This window comes from Aphis gossypii, chromosome X (genome assembly GCF_020184175.1).
Source record: "Aphis gossypii isolate Hap1 chromosome X, ASM2018417v2, whole genome shotgun sequence".
In the NCBI taxonomy this organism is placed as follows: Eukaryota; Metazoa; Arthropoda; class Insecta; order Hemiptera; family Aphididae; genus Aphis; species Aphis gossypii.
In genome coordinates this window covers 38621905-38646273 of record NC_065533.1, presented here as the reverse complement: position 1 = coordinate 38646273, position 24369 = coordinate 38621905, and the positions used below count along the sequence as shown (strand labels likewise).

The window sequence follows — 24369 nt, the reverse complement described above, 5'->3', positions numbered from 1 at the left end:
TAAGAATATAATATGTAATATGTACCTATTACAGTGTGAATATATAAATATATTGTAACTACACGATAATGTTTCCGCTCGTCGGAGTAGATTGATTCTGAACAACACCACTAGTAAAACAAATGTATTTATTATTTTTTTTTTTTTGTTTTAAATAAATATTAATGTTAATACACATATTATATAGTTATAATCACGGACATAACGCATTATATAAATATATATTTATACTAGTATAATAGAAAAATGAAGAATATATTCTGCTATTTTTCAATATTACAAAGTTAGTATCAAATAAGTTTGAACAAATAAACACACATTTGGAAAATTGTTAATAATTAAAATAACAATTATTTCATTACCTATATTGCAATATCGTATCCAAATTCCGGTGCATTTATCAGTTCTCGGTACCTGGTTAAATTTTTTATTTATGTGCAAGTAAATCCACCAATCGACTTAATTAAATATCTTATAATGTAACATTGGCGTTATCTTGTAGTGAATAATAAGGATATTATAATATATCTCTCTAGAGCCTTTTTTTTTATATAAACCCAAATAGCTGGGCTTTTGATAATGTTTATTCACTCGATGTATGTGGTAAATATAATATATTTTGTGATAATATTTATAAACAATTATTGACTTGCGATCTTTTTCCGTATTTTTTATTTATTATCGACCATTTAAAAAAACTAGTTACATTTTACCTTGAATCAGACATTTAACCCATTATTACTGGACTGGAAAGATGGCATACAAAGCTAAAATAATCGTACATTTCTTAAAACAGTCATAAATATGTTTAAATCACACCATAAATAATACTATAAGGATACCACACGCTTTTGATTGTAATCATTCCGCACTTCCCAGTTTAAAACAATATAATAAACCATAAACATAATATACTATTCTATAGTATTATAAAGTCACCAAATACATTGTTTATGTCGACTTCTGACAGAATATTTTCATATAGTAAAGAGTACATTTACTAACGTATTATTTTTCATAAATTAACTTCATGTCTTTTTAACCATATGAATGGATTGATATTATTGGCCATTAATACAAAAGTGGTTATTTAACCCAAAGAAGTTCTTCGTATCGTGTTTCTTAAGCAATCGATATAGGTAACTAATATATTTGTAAATGAAAATAAAAATTTGTTTAAAATTGAGATCTTATATATAATACGCAATACGTATAATATTATATTTTTATTATTATTAATTCCTATAGAACACTATTATTTATTATTACACTACTATTTTAGTAATAGGCTATACGATAATACAGTAATAACGTTAATTTTAGTAAATAATTAAATAAGACGTTATATAGTAGATAACCTGTGTCCTGTATCCTTATATACCTACGTGTTTGATTTTGTTAACTCAGAGTTACATAATTGAATTTTTTATGAAGTGGCCAATGTCTCCCTATACTGATGTTTGAAGAAAATGTATTATCTACTACTATACTAGCTTCTTCGTGAATACGATACACCTATTTTATATATAATAATAATAAATGTATTATATATATAATATATTTTGTTTTTAATATTATTAATAGGCAATAGCCTATAACATTGAGTAAAAACTTACATAATATACAATTTATTCATAGTTTCGAGACTAACATATTCATATTATGTATATTTTTTACCTGTTGGGTCTAGTGTATGAATTTACATTCGTTCGATGATGCCCGGAATAAGACATTGTTTTTATTTTTTCTTAATAGTTGAACATTTTTATAATTGTATCAATATCATTAATAAATCAATAACCTTGTTAAATTTCCGTTGAATAAAATAATAAATTAATAGCGTACTGTAAGCAAATATAATATGTTCAAGAATCTGATTATGATGTATGATTCGGCTTTAAGGACAAGAAACCGTTGCTCCTGCCCCCTTTGTATTAAGAGTAGTACCAAATACCTAAACTAATCAAAAAATATATAATCATCCCCCTTGACAGAGCTTGAGACTCTTCGCCGTTTTGCGAGTTATAATTTATTCGCCTAACTAATTTTAAAAAGCGTGTTATACGGCTACAATATATAGGTCCGTCCGAATTTTATGATTTTAGCCTTCTGCTTTAAGTTATGTATAATATTTTAATGCACGTGACCTACAAATTAGGAAGCGAATCGTGCGGCAGATACGACGTTACAGCAACCAAATGTATACAAATTAATACATTAGTATTCATATCTCACGTGTACACCTATAAACGTAGCTATATTACGTCCATAAAATACGCATGGCACGGCTATCTACGGTATTTAATATTAATTATTCGTTAGATTTGTTGATTTGTTGGTGTCTATGAACAGATAAACAAAATATTCACGTTTTTGATGTACAGGCCGGCACTTGCCAATATAAACGAAGAAAAAAAATGAATTTTTGTAAGTCCACGCAGCTAATACTTTATTAACTATACCTAATTTATATTAATTTTAACTATCATAGAAGGTTTAGTATAAACAAACCAATGCCGAAGGTGGGTCTACCGCTCAGAGTCATATACAATATTATAATAGCCCATTTATATAATATAAATATTAAGCTGTTCAACATCAGTGGCATATTAAGAAATTTTACATGGAGGGACAGTATAGATAATTATCCCGGCACAGTGCTATAATTTTATTTAAATTTAGAATAATTTAAAAGTATATGAGTATAGGAAAAAATCATTGTTAAAAATAAATGCAGAAATAAAACATTATTTTAAATCATAAAAATTTTTAGAAATTGATTTATTTATTGTTTTTACTGTATTATCGTTTTATCAAAGCCATGAAAATATTATCCGGAAGAGTGTGTCCATTATTAAAATGAAAAATAGAAATCTAATATACTAGAATAAGTAGTAAGTGTGTATTTAGTATCAACTATTGTTTCCAGTAAAAAAATTACATTTAACGATATCAATTAAATTTTAAATTTTAAATTAAATACTTGTAAATACATTAAGATATTTTTTTCAGTAAATTTCTTAATTTTCCAATTAATATAATAATATAATAATAATTATACAAGATTAAACACAGAAAAATAAGACAATTTTTTAAAGATCCTTTACACATTTTATTTTTTTAATGATATGTTTTTGTCAAAAAATTTGAATGACAGTATTAAATATTTAAATATTTAAAATTAATTCAAAATAAATATTTTAAAATAATTTAATAACATTTGTTATTTCAATGGTACAACCTACCTATATAGTTATACAATGTAGGGGCCAGTCGACAATATACTAATATGATTATAGATTAAAATATTAAAATACAATTTAAATTATTCTAGTAACTAGGAAGTATTTAATCTTTTTAGATAAATATTATATTAGATATAATTATTAGATAATATTATACTAAATAATAATATTAAATTATTAGATTTAAATAGATTAAAAATACGGACAACCTTGTGATAGCGGCCAGCGGGGTGATATATTGTATACACTATACAGCTCTGCGGTGGATTGATAAAATTTTCGTGTATCTAACAAATTATGTTATACAACCAATCTTAATGAAAACTAATTTTAGTAAATCTAATACATAATATTGAATAGGTAATGTAAACGTAAACGTAGACACAACGCTTAGGTACATATTATAATTAAAACACTTAAGTATTACCTATTATTATTTTTTTTTATCTAGTTTCATTTATATCACTTCCTTAGTACTTATCTAACTAAAACCTGTTTATCTTTTCGAATGAAAGGTATTCGACAATTCATACATAGATATGCTCGAAAATCTTTTTTGAAAAATTTCTGAGTTTAGGAATAGGTAGGTATATTATATTATATATTTATAAAGTTTCAATAAACAATTTTATAGTAAAAACAATAAATGTTGAGATTTTAATAAGTAGGTATACCATTAATTTATTATAAAAAAGCATTCTGTAATAACTATTGGTAGTGGCGTATTTAGGGGGGCGGGGGGCTTGGGCCCCGAGCGCTAAATTTTGAAAGGGCGCCAGGCGTCAGAATGGTAGAATTTTAGAAAATCGTAAAATAGTTATTTTTTATCATCATCACGAAAAAGGAACAGTGACCCAGGGTGCTAAAAATATAAATACGTCTCTATAGCTATTAGAGTCTCCTAAAGAATCAATTATACAACAATGTTACTGTTTTAATTGTAATCATTGTAAACTAATTTTACTTAAAAATTTAGATCATCATATTTGTTTATTTGTAGAATTTCAATTTGTAATATGTACCGTACCTGTTATTTATATGTAATTATATTTTGAACTCCTTGGCTTCACACGAGTCACACGAGTCCTCTTAGTTAAATTAAATAAATTAATAATTTTAATAACATTTATTTTAAGCTTAACTGGTTACAGAGAACTTAGCTTTATTCGGTTAATTTGAAAGATAATACAATAATTTAAAATAATATGATATTCCATATGTATACAACTATCACCTTATTGACCTATAATTGAAGTGATCAACTGATTAAATAATAATAATTTTTTTTTTAATTAATATCATTGATTTAATAAAAACGAGTAATTTTCAAAATTAAAATTAGATTCAGTATATTATTATGCAATATAAAAAAATAGTATGATGCGTTTAAAACCACTTTAAAATGTAACTCAGTTTGTCAATTAAAAAAAATATTAACTTTTTAAACTGAGTTTAATGCATATTGCATGTTTTTCTTAATATTAACTTAAAACTTATTGAGTTAATTATTTTATTTGTTTACTGTTCAATTATAATTTAACGTAATTAATTTTTACTTATTATAAAATTTGTTAACTTAAATTAATTTTTTAATTATCTATCCCACTTTTGAAAAATAACTAGCTTGTGCTTTAAATATGTATGTTTAGCTTACTCTGTTTATTATTTTATATGATTCAAACATCTGACTTTCGAACACGTGATCTGTTGTCAAATTTCTGTATAGCTTACAATTTTTTTTCAACTATATACTCTGAATAGAAATTTAATGTTAAAATATCATAAAATTATAGGTATCGTAATTGAGTGTTATATTAGAAATATTGTAGTAAACACAAAATGTCAACAGTCTTGTCATATAGTATGTTGCAACATGGCTAAAAGTATTATTATTAGTATATTATTTATGAACCAAATGCGAAATAAATTTTGAGTTGATAATAGTAATACGTTCGTTTATTTATCCATAATATTTGAAAATCAACACGAGTAACAAAAAAAATATTCATTTAATTATAAAATATAATAAAGATAAACTGTGTTATAATATAGTTAATAAATTATTTTTCAGCAGACAGCGATTTTTGTGTGATGATTATTAAAGTAGTTGTTGATAATAAGGGGAAAAAATAAATGTAAATCAACTATCATAATATTTTATTTTAACTGATATGTTTTTATTTTTAAAACCCGGAATAAAATTTGAAAACAAATGATTACAGTATTATTAAATGTTTATTTTACCATAACTGGTTGTTATATAGTCAGTAGTCACTGCAATTTTTTTGAGGCGGAAACGTGTTGCATTCAGATAAAATAAACAAATCTTTTATGCGACGAAAATGTGCAGAATTGCATTACAAAATAAAAATGATTATGCGAACCGATACAGTGCTGATACGTGCGTCGCTCCCGGTGGAAAGCAACTCCTTGTACCTACATACTATAGCCGGGGAGCAATTCGTATAAAAATTATCAATAAGCTTTTCGAAGTCTTTTTGGGAGTCAAATTTTAGTAGGTACCTATGCTTTGTACCTACCTATTTATTTATGAAATCGTATGTTACCGGTGGTAACCATATTATACCCAACACTTATAAAACCACCTGTAAATATAGGCGCATAATACGTCATATGAATATTACACGAGTTTTCTGCGGAGTGCGTGCATTACCGACATTCGCGAGCGTTGTATATTAATATTATACTTGTGTTAAATCAATGCGCTTGCGGATACAATACAGACACCTCGCTATTATTCTTGTTCGTCCACCGTGTATATACACCTCTATGTATCTAGAATAATTGCACGTAGTTAAATGCGCGTTGTGATTATATATAGGTATATTGATTTAAGTTTTTGCCATTATCCAAAAGCGGACATGCAATTATTTCGAATACAATCATCAAGGTGAGATGGTTAAAATACGTGCATATAATAATATTATTATTATATCCATACGATATGAATGTTTTTAATAATATTACTACGTAAACAATATTATATTGATATACAATTTCGTACAATAACGAAAATATTGACGGTACACTGCGAACGCATTGTCGTTTCGACTTTGTGGTCTTGATAAAAAGAAAAACAATACAGCCACTGCCCAATTTCTATCAGTGTATACTGTATAGAAACATTAATTTTAATAAAAAAATATAAGCTTTTTTTTTTATTAAAGAAAACAAAAAACATCGTTATATCTATTACCTTTTAACAGAGCTTGTGTTAAATGTTAAAAACTTAAATTATATATATATTAATTACAGCAGAAAATTGATTAATCGATATTTAATTAAACATTATAAAAAGAGGAAGTACAAAAAAAATGAATTTATTAACTTACTCTATACATAGTACATGGTATTAGTATAGTACACAAATTTCTTAAAAGTTAGAGAAAAAAAATTAAATTATATTTCTTGTAGAAGCTAATTGTAGATAATTATTTTATGATTAGATTTATGCTTAAATCCACTATTGCGTTAGTACTTGCTAGTTTTTGTGCCTACCTAATTTTTAGTGTGTTAGGCGGGCACATGAAGTGTAAAATTCTGTTTCTAATCAAGTTTATCGTTATATTGCAATTTATAACTAATATTGTGCTATTATGATTAAATATTAAAAGAAAAATACGACATAATGTTTTACATATTATGTCATATTATTCATATGTAATATGTATTATGCGCATATACAAACCCATAAATAACTTAAATAGTTAAATGTAATATATATATATATAAAGCAAGCGATTCATTGAAGTATCTACACTCATTATTCCAGTTGTAACGTTTTTTAACATTATTTATCGTTCTTATTTTTGAAGCTTTTTGCTTTATTAAATGACTAAATTTATTTATAATTTTTTCTAAAGCAGAATAGTTTTCCGAGTATTTTAATCATTGTAAAAAAAATGTAAAAAAGTACAATTACGAAAAACAATTATAAAAAGGTATATAATTTTTTATACAAAAATGTTGTTTTTCAAAAACGTCAAACTATATTAAAATCGTATTTTCAAAAAGTTACAATTTTTTAATAGATTAAGAGTAACACTTAAATGGATCTCCTTGTATATATATTTACTCGTTGTGTATATATATATAGATATTATAAAGAATATATTAAAGAATAATTCATCACGTTATGGTCCTGAGTGTTGGCGGTCGTCTAGTTGTTGCGAGCATGGTCATCGTGTTTTACCGAACATTCAAAGAAGTTAAAAAAAAAAATTATTTTGGATGCTTAAATGCAGAGATGCATAGTCTTCACATATAATCACAAACATATAAAAATTTGCCAGAGTAGGAGTTATAAGACATTGTCACTCGTCCGGAATGGGTAAGATAAACCCTAGAGGCCAACTGCACAAAGCACGTCCAAAAACACTTTCCAATTATTTAATATTGATTTGCGGAACTCGTTTTCTGAGATGTAATAATATTATATCTATATAATATATATATATATATATATATATATATATATACATATGCTATAGAAACAAACTATACAAGTAAAAAAATATAAATGCAACGTCCCTTTAACGCTGGTGTTGTACAAATATAAGCCAACCTAATTTTCTAAGATTACCGTTTTCTAATATTTGTTTATTTTTAATTCTTCGTACACGTGATTAATTTTTATAAACGATTATAATATTCATGTAATCATATGTCGAACATTTCTTAAACACCAATTACTATAAAAAATATTAATAATAGTACCACACTATATAAAATAGCGATATAGGTAATATTACAGATTTAATCTGTAATGATTCGTATTTTTTTTATAAACATATATATTATAGGTATTAACAGTAAATAATCACTATATATTAAAGTTAACTTAATAAATACATACATAAAAAACTTATGAGTTATGGTGAAACTGGTGAAGATGTTTTGTTTAACATCTTAAAGTAAAGACACTCTTTATTTCAAAAAAAAAACTAAAAATGTTTTTTTTCAATGATTAGAATTTATAATTGATCATTAAAACATAAAATTAAAATAATTAAAACAAATTAATACAAGTTTTCACTTTTTTTAAGTTACAACATAAATGTTATGACATTTAATCGCTTTTCAAAAATATTGTTGTATATGTATGTATAAAAAGAATATTTTAAATGTTTAAAATCAGATATAAATATTTGATGGTAATATCAATTGTCTTGATTATTCCTCTTTTAATATTATAATTTAACAGTAATATTTAATGTCAAAAAGGGCTAAGTTCGTATAATTAATAATAAAATAAAAAATAAAATTACATAAAAAACGAAATTGTCGACTTTCTCGGAAACTTATATTGTTGAGTAAATATTCCCGTTTTCTCTATTTTTTGTTGTTATTTTTTTCTTATTATCAAAGAAAGGAATTTCAGAGCGCTAAGTATATCCAATTTTCTATTTCTAATACCGTCCTCAAGGTTTAAGACTGAAACATTTTTACTGCTCCAAATGGCGACACAAAAAAAACACATATACATACCCACGTCATTGTAAATACTGTAAAATGATTTGATTTAACTAAGATCTACATTTTTGAATGATTATTTACATATTATTATTGGTACAGAAGTAAAGATAAAAAGTACGATAACAATCACATAAAATTCAAAGAATATAAATAAAAGATATTGTTTTTAACATGATAAACATTTTATGATAAATTATATATTATTGTCCGTACAGCTAGGGAAACTAGATGAGGGGCATCTTATTAACATCGTCACTGTGTGAATATTATAAATCGCGTTTCAGAGGAGGTATCAAGAGCAAATCATAGTCATATAATAGAATTATATACTTATATTAATATTATTAATTATACATTATTATTATAATGTCATATGTGTATCTGTGGAGCAAACGATTTAATAAAAATCATTTTAGTAATAAATATATGCCAAAACTGATTAATGTTTACTAAAATATTTTCTCTTATAACTAACTGACTTTTTTAACGGTTAAGTGTTTCTGATACTGCTGATAATACCCTTTTATAATACAAATCTATTTTTGTTGACTAACGACAGATTTTATATGTCTATAAACAATCAGTTAACAGTCAGTTAACCATTTGCTTTCATTAACTCCAAGAAAATTTTCTTATTGTAATCATTTTTTTAGAATATGATAATGTGAACTCAGATGAGTACGCTTACCTATTTAAATTCAATTGAAATCAAGACTTATGTTTATAGAAAAACTGAATTTTATAATAAATTACGTTTGAAGTATATTGTTTTAAAATATAATGCTTTTAAATTATTTTTAAATGTACTCTTCTAAATTTTTAATCATAAAAATAAACATTAATTAATTATACTTTCAAAAGTGTTTAAAAAAAAAATTATTTTTGCGAGTAATTTTATAATAATTTCATTACTATACAAGAATAACTATATTAGTATTTATAAGTAACCTTGTAAAATAACTTGTTTCATTTTTATCAGTTATGTATAAATTAAAATAAAACCCTTTCTAAAAAAATAGAATAAATAAATTAAGCTAATAATAACGTTTTATATAATTATTTTCATTTTTATCAATATTTAAATATTATGTTAATAGTTATTGTGTGTTTTATACTTTTATAACACCTACTTATTTTATTCAAGTTCAGATAGAATATCATTGATAACTATAAAAATTCTACTATTATAATACATAATACCGAGAAATTATTCCCAACTCTTAAATCTCATAAAAATAAGTTTATTTTCCTTGTCATTACCTCCGTACTTTTTATATTTATATTTATAATAATTATATTAATTGTAATTTTCATTGAGCTAATATTTTTTTTTTTGTATCTTAATATTTTACAAAGACTATTCTATTTGTTAATAAAGTTTACTTTATTATATATTTTTTATTACGAATTTTACTATGTGCAAGACATTTTTAATTTTTTAATACAATATTGTTTATTTATACTATGAATGAATCTATTTTTACTGTTTTACTGCAATTTATAAAAAGTTCTTATGCAGTTTTGAGTTGTATAAGTTGATATACTATGATATGAGTAAATATTATTGTATAATAAATGAATACTATAACAATACGAGTAAAATAAATGTAATATTTTCAGAAAAAATTATATTAACCCACCGTAATAGTGAAACAAATAACCTAAAATAGCTGTATAAAATAAATATATGATGAGATATACTTAATGGTATAGACTGACAGGCCGTCTCTCAATCGTCGTTTTTCGTGTACAATGATATATAATTGAATTTAAATTTATAAGTTTATAACACACCAATAACATTGATTAATCGACACCTATAATTATAACAGAGGATTACCTACTTACTCACCTTTTTTTTAATGTTTACTTCGTTTACTTTTGACTTATGAGAACCATTATAAAATTGTATAGGTAGGTACACATCTTGGAACTCAATTTTTATTATGTTTTTTATAGTTATTTAAACGAAATTGTAGAATTAATAATTTTATTCGTTTGTTGTGAACAATACAGGAATGTAACGTTTCATTAGTTTAATAGTTCAAGTATACAATTAGTTATTAATCATTCTAAACGAAAGATAGTAAAACAAAACATTTAAAATTAGTTAAAATTCCAAATATTTGGTTTATTTTATTTCTTATCAATTGATCATTTAGTGTTAAGTAATTATACATACGCTATAAGTGTATAAAACAAACATTCGGCGTAATAAAAACATCGAAAAAATAAAGTTTAACTTTTGTTTTAAAATTTAAACTGCAGATATTATACAAAGTAAATCCAACTCAGCAGTACAGGTGCATATAAGAGAGTTGTACAATTTCACCGTCATCACCTCTCACTGCCTATTAATTGACAAACGTGAGTTTTGCAATAGAAATCCGAAAGTCGTTTGACTGTATAGTCATTATTTGGCACTGAACGATCGACGCCAAATATCAAAAAAAAAAAAAAAAAATTATTAAATAAAAAACACATCCAATCTATTCCAACCGTTTGTTTGTATCACATTATAATTTATGTTATTACCTAAATAATAAAATAATTTGTAAAACATGTATTAAAAAACGTATTAAATATTAAGTAGGTATATACGTATTTTTACAAAGATTTTGGACTTAAATGCACACGCTAAAAATGTGTTGTAATCTTTGTTTATAGGTCCGATTAAAACGCTCGAAAGCCTTCTCAACAACTGTTGTGAGATTCGCTGGAATAAAATAGATTAGTTCACCATACAACCTACCTAACCTTACCTTGTAATCAATTAAGTAACGCTTTGTTTAAGAAGGGCCTCATTAAATTTTTTGTCACAGCGTATTTAACAATTTAGATCTAAGTATAGGTACTTAAGAATTCAATAAATAAGAATTTTAATAAATTAATTATTAAACGAAAAAAATAGAGGTTATAGCAGAATAAATTAGTGTATCATCCTGTATAGTATATAGCCATCTTTATGCTTCAAAATACACAATTACATATATAACTATTCACATAGATACATCATATTTTATGAGATTAGAACTATATGTTTTTTAAATTTATAATAGGTAAATATACTTTTTCACTACCATATATTTACTTTGTAAAATATTCATTTCATAGTAAATGTATTAAGTCTAGTCCGAGCATTGTAGTCGTTTCGAAAAATCCCGTCTGTTCCAAACAATATATATTGCAGTCTCGAATGCAGTTCCTTAATTAGTGAACGCATATTAGATATACAAATTGATTTTATTGAAAAATTTTCAAATTTCCATTCATGTACACGTCGCTTGTTATTGGATTCCGCCTTCCACTTCCAAGGACTTTCGTCGCCGTTACAACAACATCGTCGGCGACGGTTAGCACGTGATTGGCGTGAACGATGTCGCACAGCGCCGGGGCGCGTGAACGTAGGATATAATTTTTTTACTTCGTTTTATTATTATTTTAAAACCATTTGAATTAGTATTCGCTGCAAAGACGTACGGATGGTGTACGGCCGAAAAGATAAGTCGACAGAAACCTTCGAATTTACGTCCGCGACGGTATCGGTAAACAAACAGACATAATATTATATCGGTAGATAAAATACACATAATCAATACCTGATGTATGCTTGTAAATGACGTAAAATTAAATTATTTATTGATATTATTATTATTATTATTGTTATTGTTATCAAAATAAATATGTAAAATATGCTTAGCTATTCATATGGCTAAGTAAGTCGGTACGAAAATATTACAATGATTCATTTTTTTTTTTTAATTATGAATATATTAATATATTATATATTATTTTTATTAAAATTAATTTATTTTATAGTATTTAGTAAACTCAGATTATAGTTATAGATATAACCATTACATTTTTATTAGTCAAATTTTAAACTTATCAGTTAGGATTATATAATTGTCTAGGAATTTATAATAACAAGCATTAACGCTATAGAGTTTATAAGTATTCAGTAGGTAATGCATATAGTAGACGACCTTATTACAATAGAGCAGTTGATATACTTGTAAGTTATACATGCAGCGCAGTACAATTTTGTTACAAACATAAAATTACAGCGCATAATGTAAATGTAGTTAGTAAATAATAATATATTATAATGTAGTGATAGTTAATATTTTTTTTCTATTGATTTTCTATTTCTATTTTATTTTTAAATTTTGTATATGTTTTATTAATTATTAAATGTTTTACATACCAACATTTAATTAAAAATACATACAAAAATATAAATATATAAAATATAGTTTCTTAGAGGAAAATATAATTTGTAAAGTATATACATGTGCATTGTACAATGTAAAAGAAATAATTACTATTACTTTTTAGTGTCATAGAGTATTTTTTTTTTTTTTTTACTTATCATATTACAATTCACAGTTATTATATTTATTTTATAATCACCTATACATGTACTAATATTTTTTTCCAATCATTATTAGACATAGTAGACTATAATTAACTAAAAATATTAATACTGAGCTTTAAATAAACTTATTTAATTTTTTTCAAGCGAAATAGTGTACAATATTATAATTTATAACTTATTATTATTACTGCAGCTATAGGTCGATCAAATGCCGAGTGACGTGTTTGATTAAATTAATGTGTTTAATTTACGTATTAATGGAAAGATTTTTCATTAAAAAAAAAATTATTTAGTATCGCCACATATATATCAATCTTTAAATGGTATAAAAAATTAAACTATTGAAAATGTGGTCCTCGAGTACACTTAAAAATTCCAAAAATCAAAATTTTAGCTTATTAATTATCAACAAAACGAAAAATACGGAGGTGAGACCGTTTGATCTTGATGAATCACCTTGTATCTACTAACGTACATAAAAAAAACATCTGGAAGCTACGAAAATGATAATTTATCCAGGTACAAGCTCACAGTAATTAGTAAACATATATAATATTTGCTATCGAGCTGTGTTTACTAAATATGAAATACAATATCAATCGATAACAAGTGGTACACGAAAATAATAATATATTATTATAAAACTGCTTAAAAAACTAGGAACAATTAAAATTATTATCGAACAAGTTATCTTTAATTGATTCGTACAAAACATATACAGGCAAGAACCATGGTTATGATGTAGCTATACTACTTAATATATATTACAATACGTAGTGCGCTAGACCCTAGTCAAGGTGACCTCAAGGATGAACGCTGTCGAATTGTTATAGGTACTCTATTGTACGTTTATCGGCCAATATTGATGACATATTTGTACAGAATAACAATTATTCAATATTCACAGTGCCCGAATAGTCAATTGCCATATTGTTTAATATTTCATTGAATTAACCATGTATGAAAAACGATTAAATTTGGAAAAAAAATGCTAAGAAGCCGATAGGTAATATTAAACATTATATTATTATTATATATACGAAACGCGGACAAATAATAATTTAATTTTTAATTAAAGATCCGTCGGATTGAGTCGACGTTGATTTTACCATCACATAACATGTCTATCGCGATTCACGAATTGTGTATCTAATTGTACCGTTCCATTTTCAGGGTAGCGTACACACTACACCTAGCTATACCTACGTTTGTTGCATATTTTATTTCCGAGTACTGCACATATCATTATAGGTGTACAGCAATACTTATGTATACGTAACATATTACTGTTCAAATTCTTTTTATTATTCCGTTTTCATTTTAATAAATCTGTTACAAAACATTAGTCACTAAAGTGTTCAAACAATAATCGCGTTCACCTCATATATTAGACATTTGTACCTATTTTTACAGTAATTTATAATACGGCTACAGTAGCAGAGAACAGTCACGTAAACAATCAGTAGAAAAGTGTAATAAACTAAAAGAAAATTTCTACACAGTAGTTTGCGATTTATGTAATAACACTTCTAAAAAAAAAAAACATACAAATATTCAAAAAGTGACCAATAAGAATTAAAAATGTAAATTAAAAATAATATAAAAAATGTGTTATTTATTTAAATTGACATGACTCTTATTAGTCTTATTTAGTCAACTTTGAATTTTGAACCATAATTGGTACATCAAAATTGCTTAAAAAAATAGACCTATCCGAATATTGTGTTCAAAATAAGTGTTGCTATTAAAAAAGTATATTGTAATTGGTATACACAATTAAAATGAAAAAAAATAATTATAATTAATAGTTGAGAACATTTTATTTTATTAGATATTATTATGGGAAAAATGCTTAATAGTATTTAAAAAAAAAAATCATATAATTAATTATTTTTCATCGTTTAAAGGTGACACAGATTGATAGACTGACAGATTTACACGGCAACTCTATATTTTTTATATTACTTAGGTACTACTAATTAGTGTTTAATTAGCTGTTTATTGTAGTATTATAATCGCATACAGAGCATTTGACATGTATATAATAGACTACAATGGTCGCGTGGTATTATAAAATTAAATTATAATAATTTTATATTTAAAAAAATAACCTGATAGCACTGCTGCTTAGTAGATATCCAATTTATCTATCGTCTTTGAATAGGTCATTTTAATGAACGTGTTAAATTTAAATTCAATAATTAATCACTGTAGAGTGTAGAGGTAAGTCTAAGAAGGACGATTTTGAGTTCAGCAGTTATTATATTATCCTCTATTTTGAACGTAAAATGGTGTAGATAGGATCTCGGTATAAATACAATTAGTGTACCTAAATATTTTTAAAAATTAATTGGTATAGGAAATAATATACACGTATTGCAAAAATTTCGCATTTTTTTTCAAAAATAAAAAAATTGAAATTCTCTATAAACTAAAAGTGATACAAATACTTGCATTGTTTTTAAGTGATTTTTAATTTTCTTCAAGTTGAGCATGACGTTTCTTAATATGATCATTGTATAGATATAACACATTATTTAAATATTTTTGGATAGTTGGTTGAATAAATTTAAAAATGTCATTAACGATCGCGTCCCAAAATTAATAACTGGAAACATTTTAATAAATAAAATAAATTTATTTCAACTTTACCATTCGAGGTCTAGTGACATATTATCAATTCAAATAAGAATACTTGATATACGAATAATTTTAGAATTAAGTTACTAATTAGTAACATTTATATTATTTAGTAATAGCAAACGTTGTATACTTGTATGTACTTTTTCTATTCACTATTTAAATTTTAATGTTCATATTAAACACTTTATTTACTAGATTAGGTACATTTGTCTATTATTTTAAAATTTGCAAAACATCTATGTAATGTAAGTATCTATAACGTGAACGATAAAACGCATAATAAAAAACGATAAAAGAAATGATAAAAATAAAAATAAATAGTCGGCTTACATAACTAATTTCATTAAGTTCAAAACTCTTCAATGAATGAGAGAATTTCGTACAAAAAAATACATCAGTTGATCGAAGTACGTATATTGCAGTTATAATATGTATGTATAATATTATGATGCATACCGAATATTTCTTGTAGACTAACCACTGTAGAAAATATAATCAAAACACCAATGTCATCAAATAGTTTACGTAATAAAACGCAATGTAAACATGAATTGAATAACTATAGTATAAATGTAAAATGACAATAGGTAAGCAGAATAACAACATTTTGTTGAGTTTCTTTTTAAATTATTTGATATAAAATTAATTGTGTACTCAAAATTGATCTCATTCTTACTATCAGTAAAAATTCGAGTACTTGGTTACATAAAAAAACTGCGGAAATTCATTCTGCTGCATAAGTTACGTATTGTAACTCGCCACAGAGTAGGTCACTTTTCGTTATGAATGACATTATATTAATTCATTGCACTTGCAAAATGAAATACGATTCACATCAGTAGATACGGTGTATCAGATTCTATTTTTAAAGATATTTTATAATTTATTTATATCGTTTTATAAATACGGCAAATAATAAACTAATTGTTGTCAAAAATATCGCATTATAACTTTTATGTAATAGTGCAAAGGTGCCACAGTAAAAAGATGTAATTCGCTTAATAGTACAAAAAGTTTGAAATTGGTCAAAAAAATTTAACTTTTCATTGTGTGTAGAAAATAATAATAATTGTAGTAACAATGGAATGTAAGTTTCTACAGACTACAACTAACGATTTTCGAGTATAACAAAATAACATAAATTGGTTGAGGAAAACTTGTTACTTTAAGTTTAAATATCCGATGTCATCATAAAAAAAATAATGTGGTTTTACGATAAATTTTTAAAATTATTTACCAGTGAGAAAAACTTATATGTGGAATTTTGTATCATAACATTTTAAAGATTAAATGTTGAAATCTATATCATATCTGAAATATTAGACTCAAAATTTTCAATTTCATTATGCCACCGAATAACCCGTTTCTCTATTACCGTGTCGTATATTATTCACACAATATGATATCATATTAAATTCAGCGCTGTGCACGTTTACACATAATAATATAACTCACTATATTGACGATGTAGCATGCACGTTTATCAGTTATGTCGAGTTCAAGACAGTGGTAGTGAAGATGGGTTAGTAGTATAAATTATTATGTGCTCATTGGCGCTAACGTGTGTTCTAACCTTTGTAAACTCAATATTTACAACTGCATATTTCTAAGTACAGAACGTTCATCATATTAATATTATATGTTTATTGCTGTAATTGGGTTTACTACACCATAATAATATTATTATATAACTATACTCGCGATTCGGTTTAGTACATCATAGCTAGTTTGCATCATAAGCTAAATAAATAATAAGTATAATAATAATTAATTAATAAAAAATGAAGCATTAATAGATTATTATATTATTGGTCTTCATCATAGTATATTTATCATTCAATGTACTCGGATGTATTAAACGACAAATACGATTTGTTGTCTTTTTAAATAAAATCACTTAAACACAAACAAAATACATTAACATTTTTTCTAAATAAAAGCTATAATACAAGTTTTACTCAATTTATAAAACATAAGTAAAATCCTTACTTACAACATACGTTATTTAAATAGCTTTAATCGTAATCATCCACAGAGTTTGATATATTATTATGTAATAGCACTAATAAAATAAATAAAATTGGTTAACATCCCTAATATTAATAATAATAAAATATCTAATAAGATTTGGCATTTAAAAGTACACGAGTGGTTACAAATGGAAAATAAGTAATTCGATAATTGCCTATTGGTATTCAAAGTTTGAACCATAATTTGTCAAGGAGGTCGGAAGCGAAAAAGAAACTACCTATAAAATGTATTAATATGTCGTGAAAAGCGGGTAACCAAAATTCTCAAAATATATTTTGGTTCTCAGCATTACTTCTGTGGAACGCGAATTTGCTAAGTTTATCGAACGTTTGTAAGATCGAGACAATATATGTAGATTAAAATTTATATTCGAACACGAGGGGATCCTCTAAAACTCTGTCAAGTCCCTCCAAGTCGAATACAAGTACTATGGAAGTATAATTTTCCACGGTTTTAAAATTGAACGCAATAAATAGTATAGGAACAAAAAAAAAAATTACTCCAAATTGTAAGATTTAACTACTTTACTAACAAATGTTACAGAGCTAAGCATAGGTTTTTAGTGTTACGATATGCCTACGCGATGTTGTACATAATATAATCATAAAATATTATGCACGATAAACAGGTACCTATAGGTGGTTAGGTAGGTAGGTATAGGTACGCGTTACGCATCGCGTCGATTGGAACGAATAAAAAATTCGCAAACGCCATACAGACGTTTTTCGTGTGGCGATTTATAAGTGCACATACACAACCGCATTCATATACCTATATTTCGATCACGTCCTGGCCGGTACGTGGCGCAGGATATCGTATACAACAACACTCGCACATAATAATAATAATATAATGATCGAATTGTGTGTGTGTGCGTGGTATTGGTACAACAATCGTGACGTATGAAAGAAAAATAACTTAACGTCGAGGGGGCAAGCCGATTTCGCGCGCCACACGGTCGGCCGTCGCCCTAAGTGCCGACTGCAAATTACAGCCAGTACACGACAACTATAGTGGCACATAATGTCCTGCGCGCATCAGTCAGTCATTCGCGTCATTACCGTTGTTGCGTTCGCGCAGTCCGTGTCATAATAATATTATTGTTATCGCGCGTCATATTTTACCCGCGTACGTTTTACCCCAGAGCGCATTTCGGCCGCCGATGCGATTTTCGTATCTGCGTCGTCATCTGCACTCGCCCAGCAATAACAATAATATTACACCGCACCGCGAAATCGTAACGACGACGTCGGCGGTTTGCGGAGGCGACAAGAGTTTCGCGGTCCGGTCTGTCTAGCTTTTTTACGAGGTTCTATACAGCCAGTCCCCCGTCCCCGGTCATCGTACGCGCGTGAGACTTTTGAACTTTGTTTCGGGCACGAAATCGCACGACCAACATGACCGCGTCGGTGGTGACGCGCGACGAAGCACCGGCCCCCGAAAACCACCTGCAGCAGACGGTCGTGGCCCGTCCCTCGTCGGCGGTAGTCGTGAGGAGCGCGTACAAACAGTACGGTCAGACGGCCATACTCAAAGACTTGAACCTGACCATTCCGACCGGGAAAATGTAAGTACCACCCCCGTGAAGCACCCGTACACCTATAGATGCGCACGTGACTGTCGCGATTGGCGAGCGTATGACAACACTCGAGTGCGCGTTGGAAGAGTGACTTTTTTTTAAATTAAGGAGCATTCGATAGGCAATATCAACGTTTTTTTTTATCGCGGTTATAGCTTATACAGGTAGAAAGTTCATTTTTAAAGTCTCGTCTAAACTATTTTGTGTTCGTTTATCGTTTTTTTTCTTAACTAAATAATTTGGATACTATTAGACAAATTCCTTCATAATAATAATAATTCGATTACCACAATCGTAATATATATAGTACCTATCCGTGCAATGAGAACGACTGGTATAGTATGTCGGTTGAAAGTTGTGCAATCACTATATATACATATTATATGATCCAGCACATAGGGTGCACAAAAATTAGCATATTTTCAACTTATAAGTTAATATTATTTTTAAAGTTTAAATATACTGTTCGTCAGACTTATATTAACGAATTAAAACGCGTTCAGTGGTCTTGTGCAGCTGTGTTATTATAACTTGTATTCTTAATCGTGTTAATCTCGAGTACCACCGAGTAAGGGTTAATTAATCTGATTTTTTTTTTCAATTTACGGATTATCCGACCTGGCATGACATTGTAATAAAGCATTTCGCTCTGATTTTTCTATAAAATTATGTTTCAAGCACAATGTTTATTTTTATAATACACGGCGGTGTAACGTATTTAAGACCACCCAATTTACCAATAACAACGACTAAATAATATTATAATATTTAATATTAATTTGAACGATTCCATGTTTTAGAAAATACATAGTAATTTTAATCAGGTCGTTTTAGCGTATTAATTCTATTTTGCAAAAATCGATTTGTTGTTTTTTGTAGATTTTGTTATACGAACTCTATTCAAAGTAGTCTAATATTGAGTTTTGGAATATATATATTATTAAGTCTGAGTATCATATACGAGTACACGTGGTCAATGCATAGTAATGGAACAATTCATAATGAATATAGTCGAAACTGGTTGACACCAATTTACGAATATTTGTTAATTTTAATTTAAAAAATCCTAGCACCAATATACCGCCACTGCCATTGTACGAACTTTGAAAGCAATTTTTAGTACAATGTTCATTATAATAAAGTATTAGATAAAAATATGTATTGCCTAATATATTTATTATTTGCATAGAACATAAAAATACATAATAATATTTAATAAACCTGCAACTATTTAAAAATTGTAAATTTGTAATGCAACACAAGCAGAAAATATAAGCTTAGTGGATAAGTATACAAAATTATACCTACTCCTTTTGTTCTTTCGTATTAACATTGAACTATAAATAGACAATTATATATAAGTAAATAAAAAATTTAAGTAGCTGTATTGAAACCCATTTCACCCTTCCCCATACCGGGAGGTGTGTATGTTCATTTTACAGTTATCGTTGTTACAATCTATACACTTTATACAACAGTGTTTATTTTATAACGGTTTCTGGAAAACGTAATAACATTATTTAATTAAGTACGTAATTTTTTTCCCAAAGTGCCTCCGTCAAGTCGCAATTGAAATACAATTAATATCATTGTTATAGGTAGGATCACATCTTTGGTAAAAGTTATAAATAGGATTAAATACGGACCGTTTTTATAGAGTTCATCTACAGGCAATTTTTTAAATTACGAATCGTGCAAATGTATACGTAGTCAGTGACCATTAGTGAGTGTAACTGTGTGTAAAACATAAAAGAAATATTGGAGCCCTCTCGCACGTGCACGCGCATGTCATTAATTCACTACAGTACCTACTACACGATTAATAATTTTATTTTTCTCAGTCAAAATTATCAACTATTAGACATTTGTATTAAACACTTTAATTATCCGATAAAATATCTGAAAACATAATTGAATTCTTCATAAAAGTCACTTGAAAACGACATTCTTCCATTTTTAAATTATTTTTTTTCTTCATTTCAATATCATTAAAATGTTAAAATTAATAATATTTAAAATTTTAAAATTTAACTTTAATGAGTTTATGAATTCAAATTTAAAAAGTCGGAAAATGGTTTTCGAGTAATTTTCTTTACAAAATGTTTATATATATTCTGATATTTTATTCTATATGGCTAGAAATTAGGATAGTTGGTACGGTTGGCATAAGATAGTATATTTTTGTAGAAAATACAGACGATATCGAATCCATCTTAAGTATTATATAGAATTAGAATAGTAAAAACATGTTTGTATCAATAAGCTGTATGAGTACACGACTGATTGTTGATATTAAACTTATTAATTTATTTTCTCTTTTTCACGTGTTTGTTGCATTGAAATTAATATTTCTTAGTAGAAAGTTTAATATTGTCCAACTTATTATTGTAACGTAAGTCGGATTATATTATATTTGTAAGTGTACAACTGACATTTGAATTAATATTTTTCATTAACATTTTCAAACTCGCGTGAATATTATTATGATACAAATGCATGATTCAAATATGACTTCGTTAGATTTATAAAAATTTCATTCTGTGGATATAATTATAACATATGCCTTTTTATATTGTTAACCTTATTTATTAATTAATTAATATTTACACGAATCTATGTATTTTGAAGCAATCATAATTATAATTGTTTATAGCCGGTTTGTTAATAATTATTTTTTTCTAATTGCATAGTATCATAATATTATAATAATTGCTGGAGGTTTTTTGATCGTTGTAACCACGGAAATTCTCCACTGGGAGTTTTTTAAAATCTATTTTCTAGTTTTACTGTTTTACATAATCGGATACCAAAATGTTATCAAAATCAGTTAACAATATTTGTTTAACAGCTAAAATATACCTTACGATAGCCAGATAGCCAAAGTCAATGATATGATAATTGTATTCAATAAAATAAAACACAAATCAATAATTTTTTTTTAATAAAAAAAACAATCACTATTGTTTTGATGATAATATCAAAGAAAGTATGAAATCATGAAGATCGTAACATGATAATTTAAATACATAAGGTTAAAAAATATTATCCTTAAATTTATTTTTCATAAATGTTACATCTAACGATTTCTTTACTTCTAAACGTAAAATTTAACGTTTTTTTTTTTTTTTAGTTTTATGCGGCGTAAGGAGTAAACGATACTATACGTAAAAGCAATTGTAATTTTACAGGAAATAAATAATGATGAATTGTATTTATATAATAGTTATACTGTGTGTTATCGAATTCGTAATTTATTTTGACATGAGAAAAAAACCATTTATTCAGATAAAAATGTAATTTGTATTTGTTGTAAATTTTCAGATATGGGCTATTAGGACCTAGCGGCTGTGGAAAAACAACTCTACTGAGTTGTATCGTCGGCCGTTTACATTTAGATTCCGGAGAGATAAAACTTAAAGGCAAACACATATCAGACATCGGATATATGCCACAAGTAATGCCGAAAAATCACTTTATCGAATACTATTTTTTAATTTCTTTTTTATATTCATATTTATGTTTCTATTTCTAAAGGAATTAGCACTGCACAACGAATTATCCATAAAAGAAACGTTCACGTACTATGGTTATATATTTAATTTATCAAATGATGTTATCGAAACAAGAGGCCGAGAACTAAAGGAGCTCTTGAAATTGCCATCATATAGTCTGAGTTTAAATGAGATTAGGTAAGTAAGAGATTCGACAAACGTCGTTCATGATTATTGTTATTAACTAATTATTATAACTCCAGTACCTATATAATATAATCATTAACCATGTTATGATAAATTTGATTTTATAAAGTGGTGGTCAACAAAGAAGAGTGTCCCTTGCAGTAGCGATGCTTCACGACCCAAAACTATTGATTTTAGACGAACCTACAGTTGGCTTGGATCCTTTAATAAGTCAAAGGTAATTAAATTTACGTTTAATAAAATTGCATGTTTAAATTAATATAGATTTCAAAACTATTGATTATCTTTTGCAAATGTACACTGTATACCTATAGTCTATACTATATAGTAATAGATAATACACATAACTAGTAGTTTAAGAGGCTTAGACATTTTTCTTTTTTAGACCCTACTGGTTAAAACTCAATTTTGTATAAAAAAAATCTGTCATGAGTTCAATGTGTAAAATATTTAAAATATATCAATACTACAGCAGAAGTACGAATTTATGTATAAGATTAATCAAAATATGCATAAAATGTCGATTATGACCCAAAACAGAATTAGTGATCTTGTTATGGTAAATTAGAAAAAAAACTGAGATTATATCGATACTGATATTTTATAAACATTCGTATCTAAATATAAATCTATTTCATATTATACAATCATAAAATATATATTATACTTATTTTATTTTTAACAAAAAGAATAGGGGCTTTATGTTTGTGTTTTATTTTCAATTTTGATAATACACTCCCTAAAGTGTAGACTAAGCTCTAGTTAACTTAAAAATGTGGCTCATGATGGTTTTCATACCCGGGGGCTTTAGACGTTATAACTATTAAATCTTAGTTACACTCATAGTACAATATATAATTAATATATACAATTGTCAATTAATTAGAAAAGCAGTGACCTCTTTTTAAATGTATTTAAAACAAAATAAATTATAAACAATTAAAAATAAATAATAATGCGTAAATCATATTTAAAATGTAATCGTTAATCATAATAGCTACATTTCTTAAACCTATACATATTGCATTAAAATATTCATATTACATTCACAAATTTGAGTTACTGGATTTTTCAGTGTTTTAAATAATGTTTATTTACTGTAAAATAAAAATTAAGTGAAAATAAATGTATATATTTATTTCACCTAAAATAACTAAAATTTGAATTTTTAGCATTTGGGAACTTCTATTGGATTTGACATCGAATGAAGGTAAAACAGTAATAATCACTACGCACTACATCGAAGAAGCAAAACAGTCACAAATGGTTAGACAAATTTTTATTAACTTTTTTTATCGA

At 26.4% G+C, this 24369-nt stretch overlaps 1 protein-coding gene across 2 annotated transcripts in view; it reads left to right on the top strand.

Annotated features, from left to right (window-relative positions):
- Nucleotides 1–24369, top strand: part of LOC114125735 (ABC transporter G family member 23-like) — a 43530-nt gene that overhangs the window by 8108 nt on the left and 11053 nt on the right. The window contains exons 1-5 of one of the 2 annotated variants that reach the window (XM_027989503.2): nucleotides 18776–19360; nucleotides 22694–22826; nucleotides 22907–23061; nucleotides 23180–23287; nucleotides 24243–24336. In XM_027989503.2, the coding sequence (XP_027845304.2) occupies nucleotides 19191–19360; nucleotides 22694–22826; nucleotides 22907–23061; nucleotides 23180–23287; nucleotides 24243–24336 (660 nt within the window). In that variant the 5' untranslated portion in view covers nucleotides 18776–19190. Of the gene's footprint in view, nucleotides 1–18775; nucleotides 19361–22693; nucleotides 22827–22906; nucleotides 23062–23179; nucleotides 23288–24242; nucleotides 24337–24369 lie in introns of those variants that run through there. The other variant, XM_027989504.2, reaches the window with a different exon arrangement.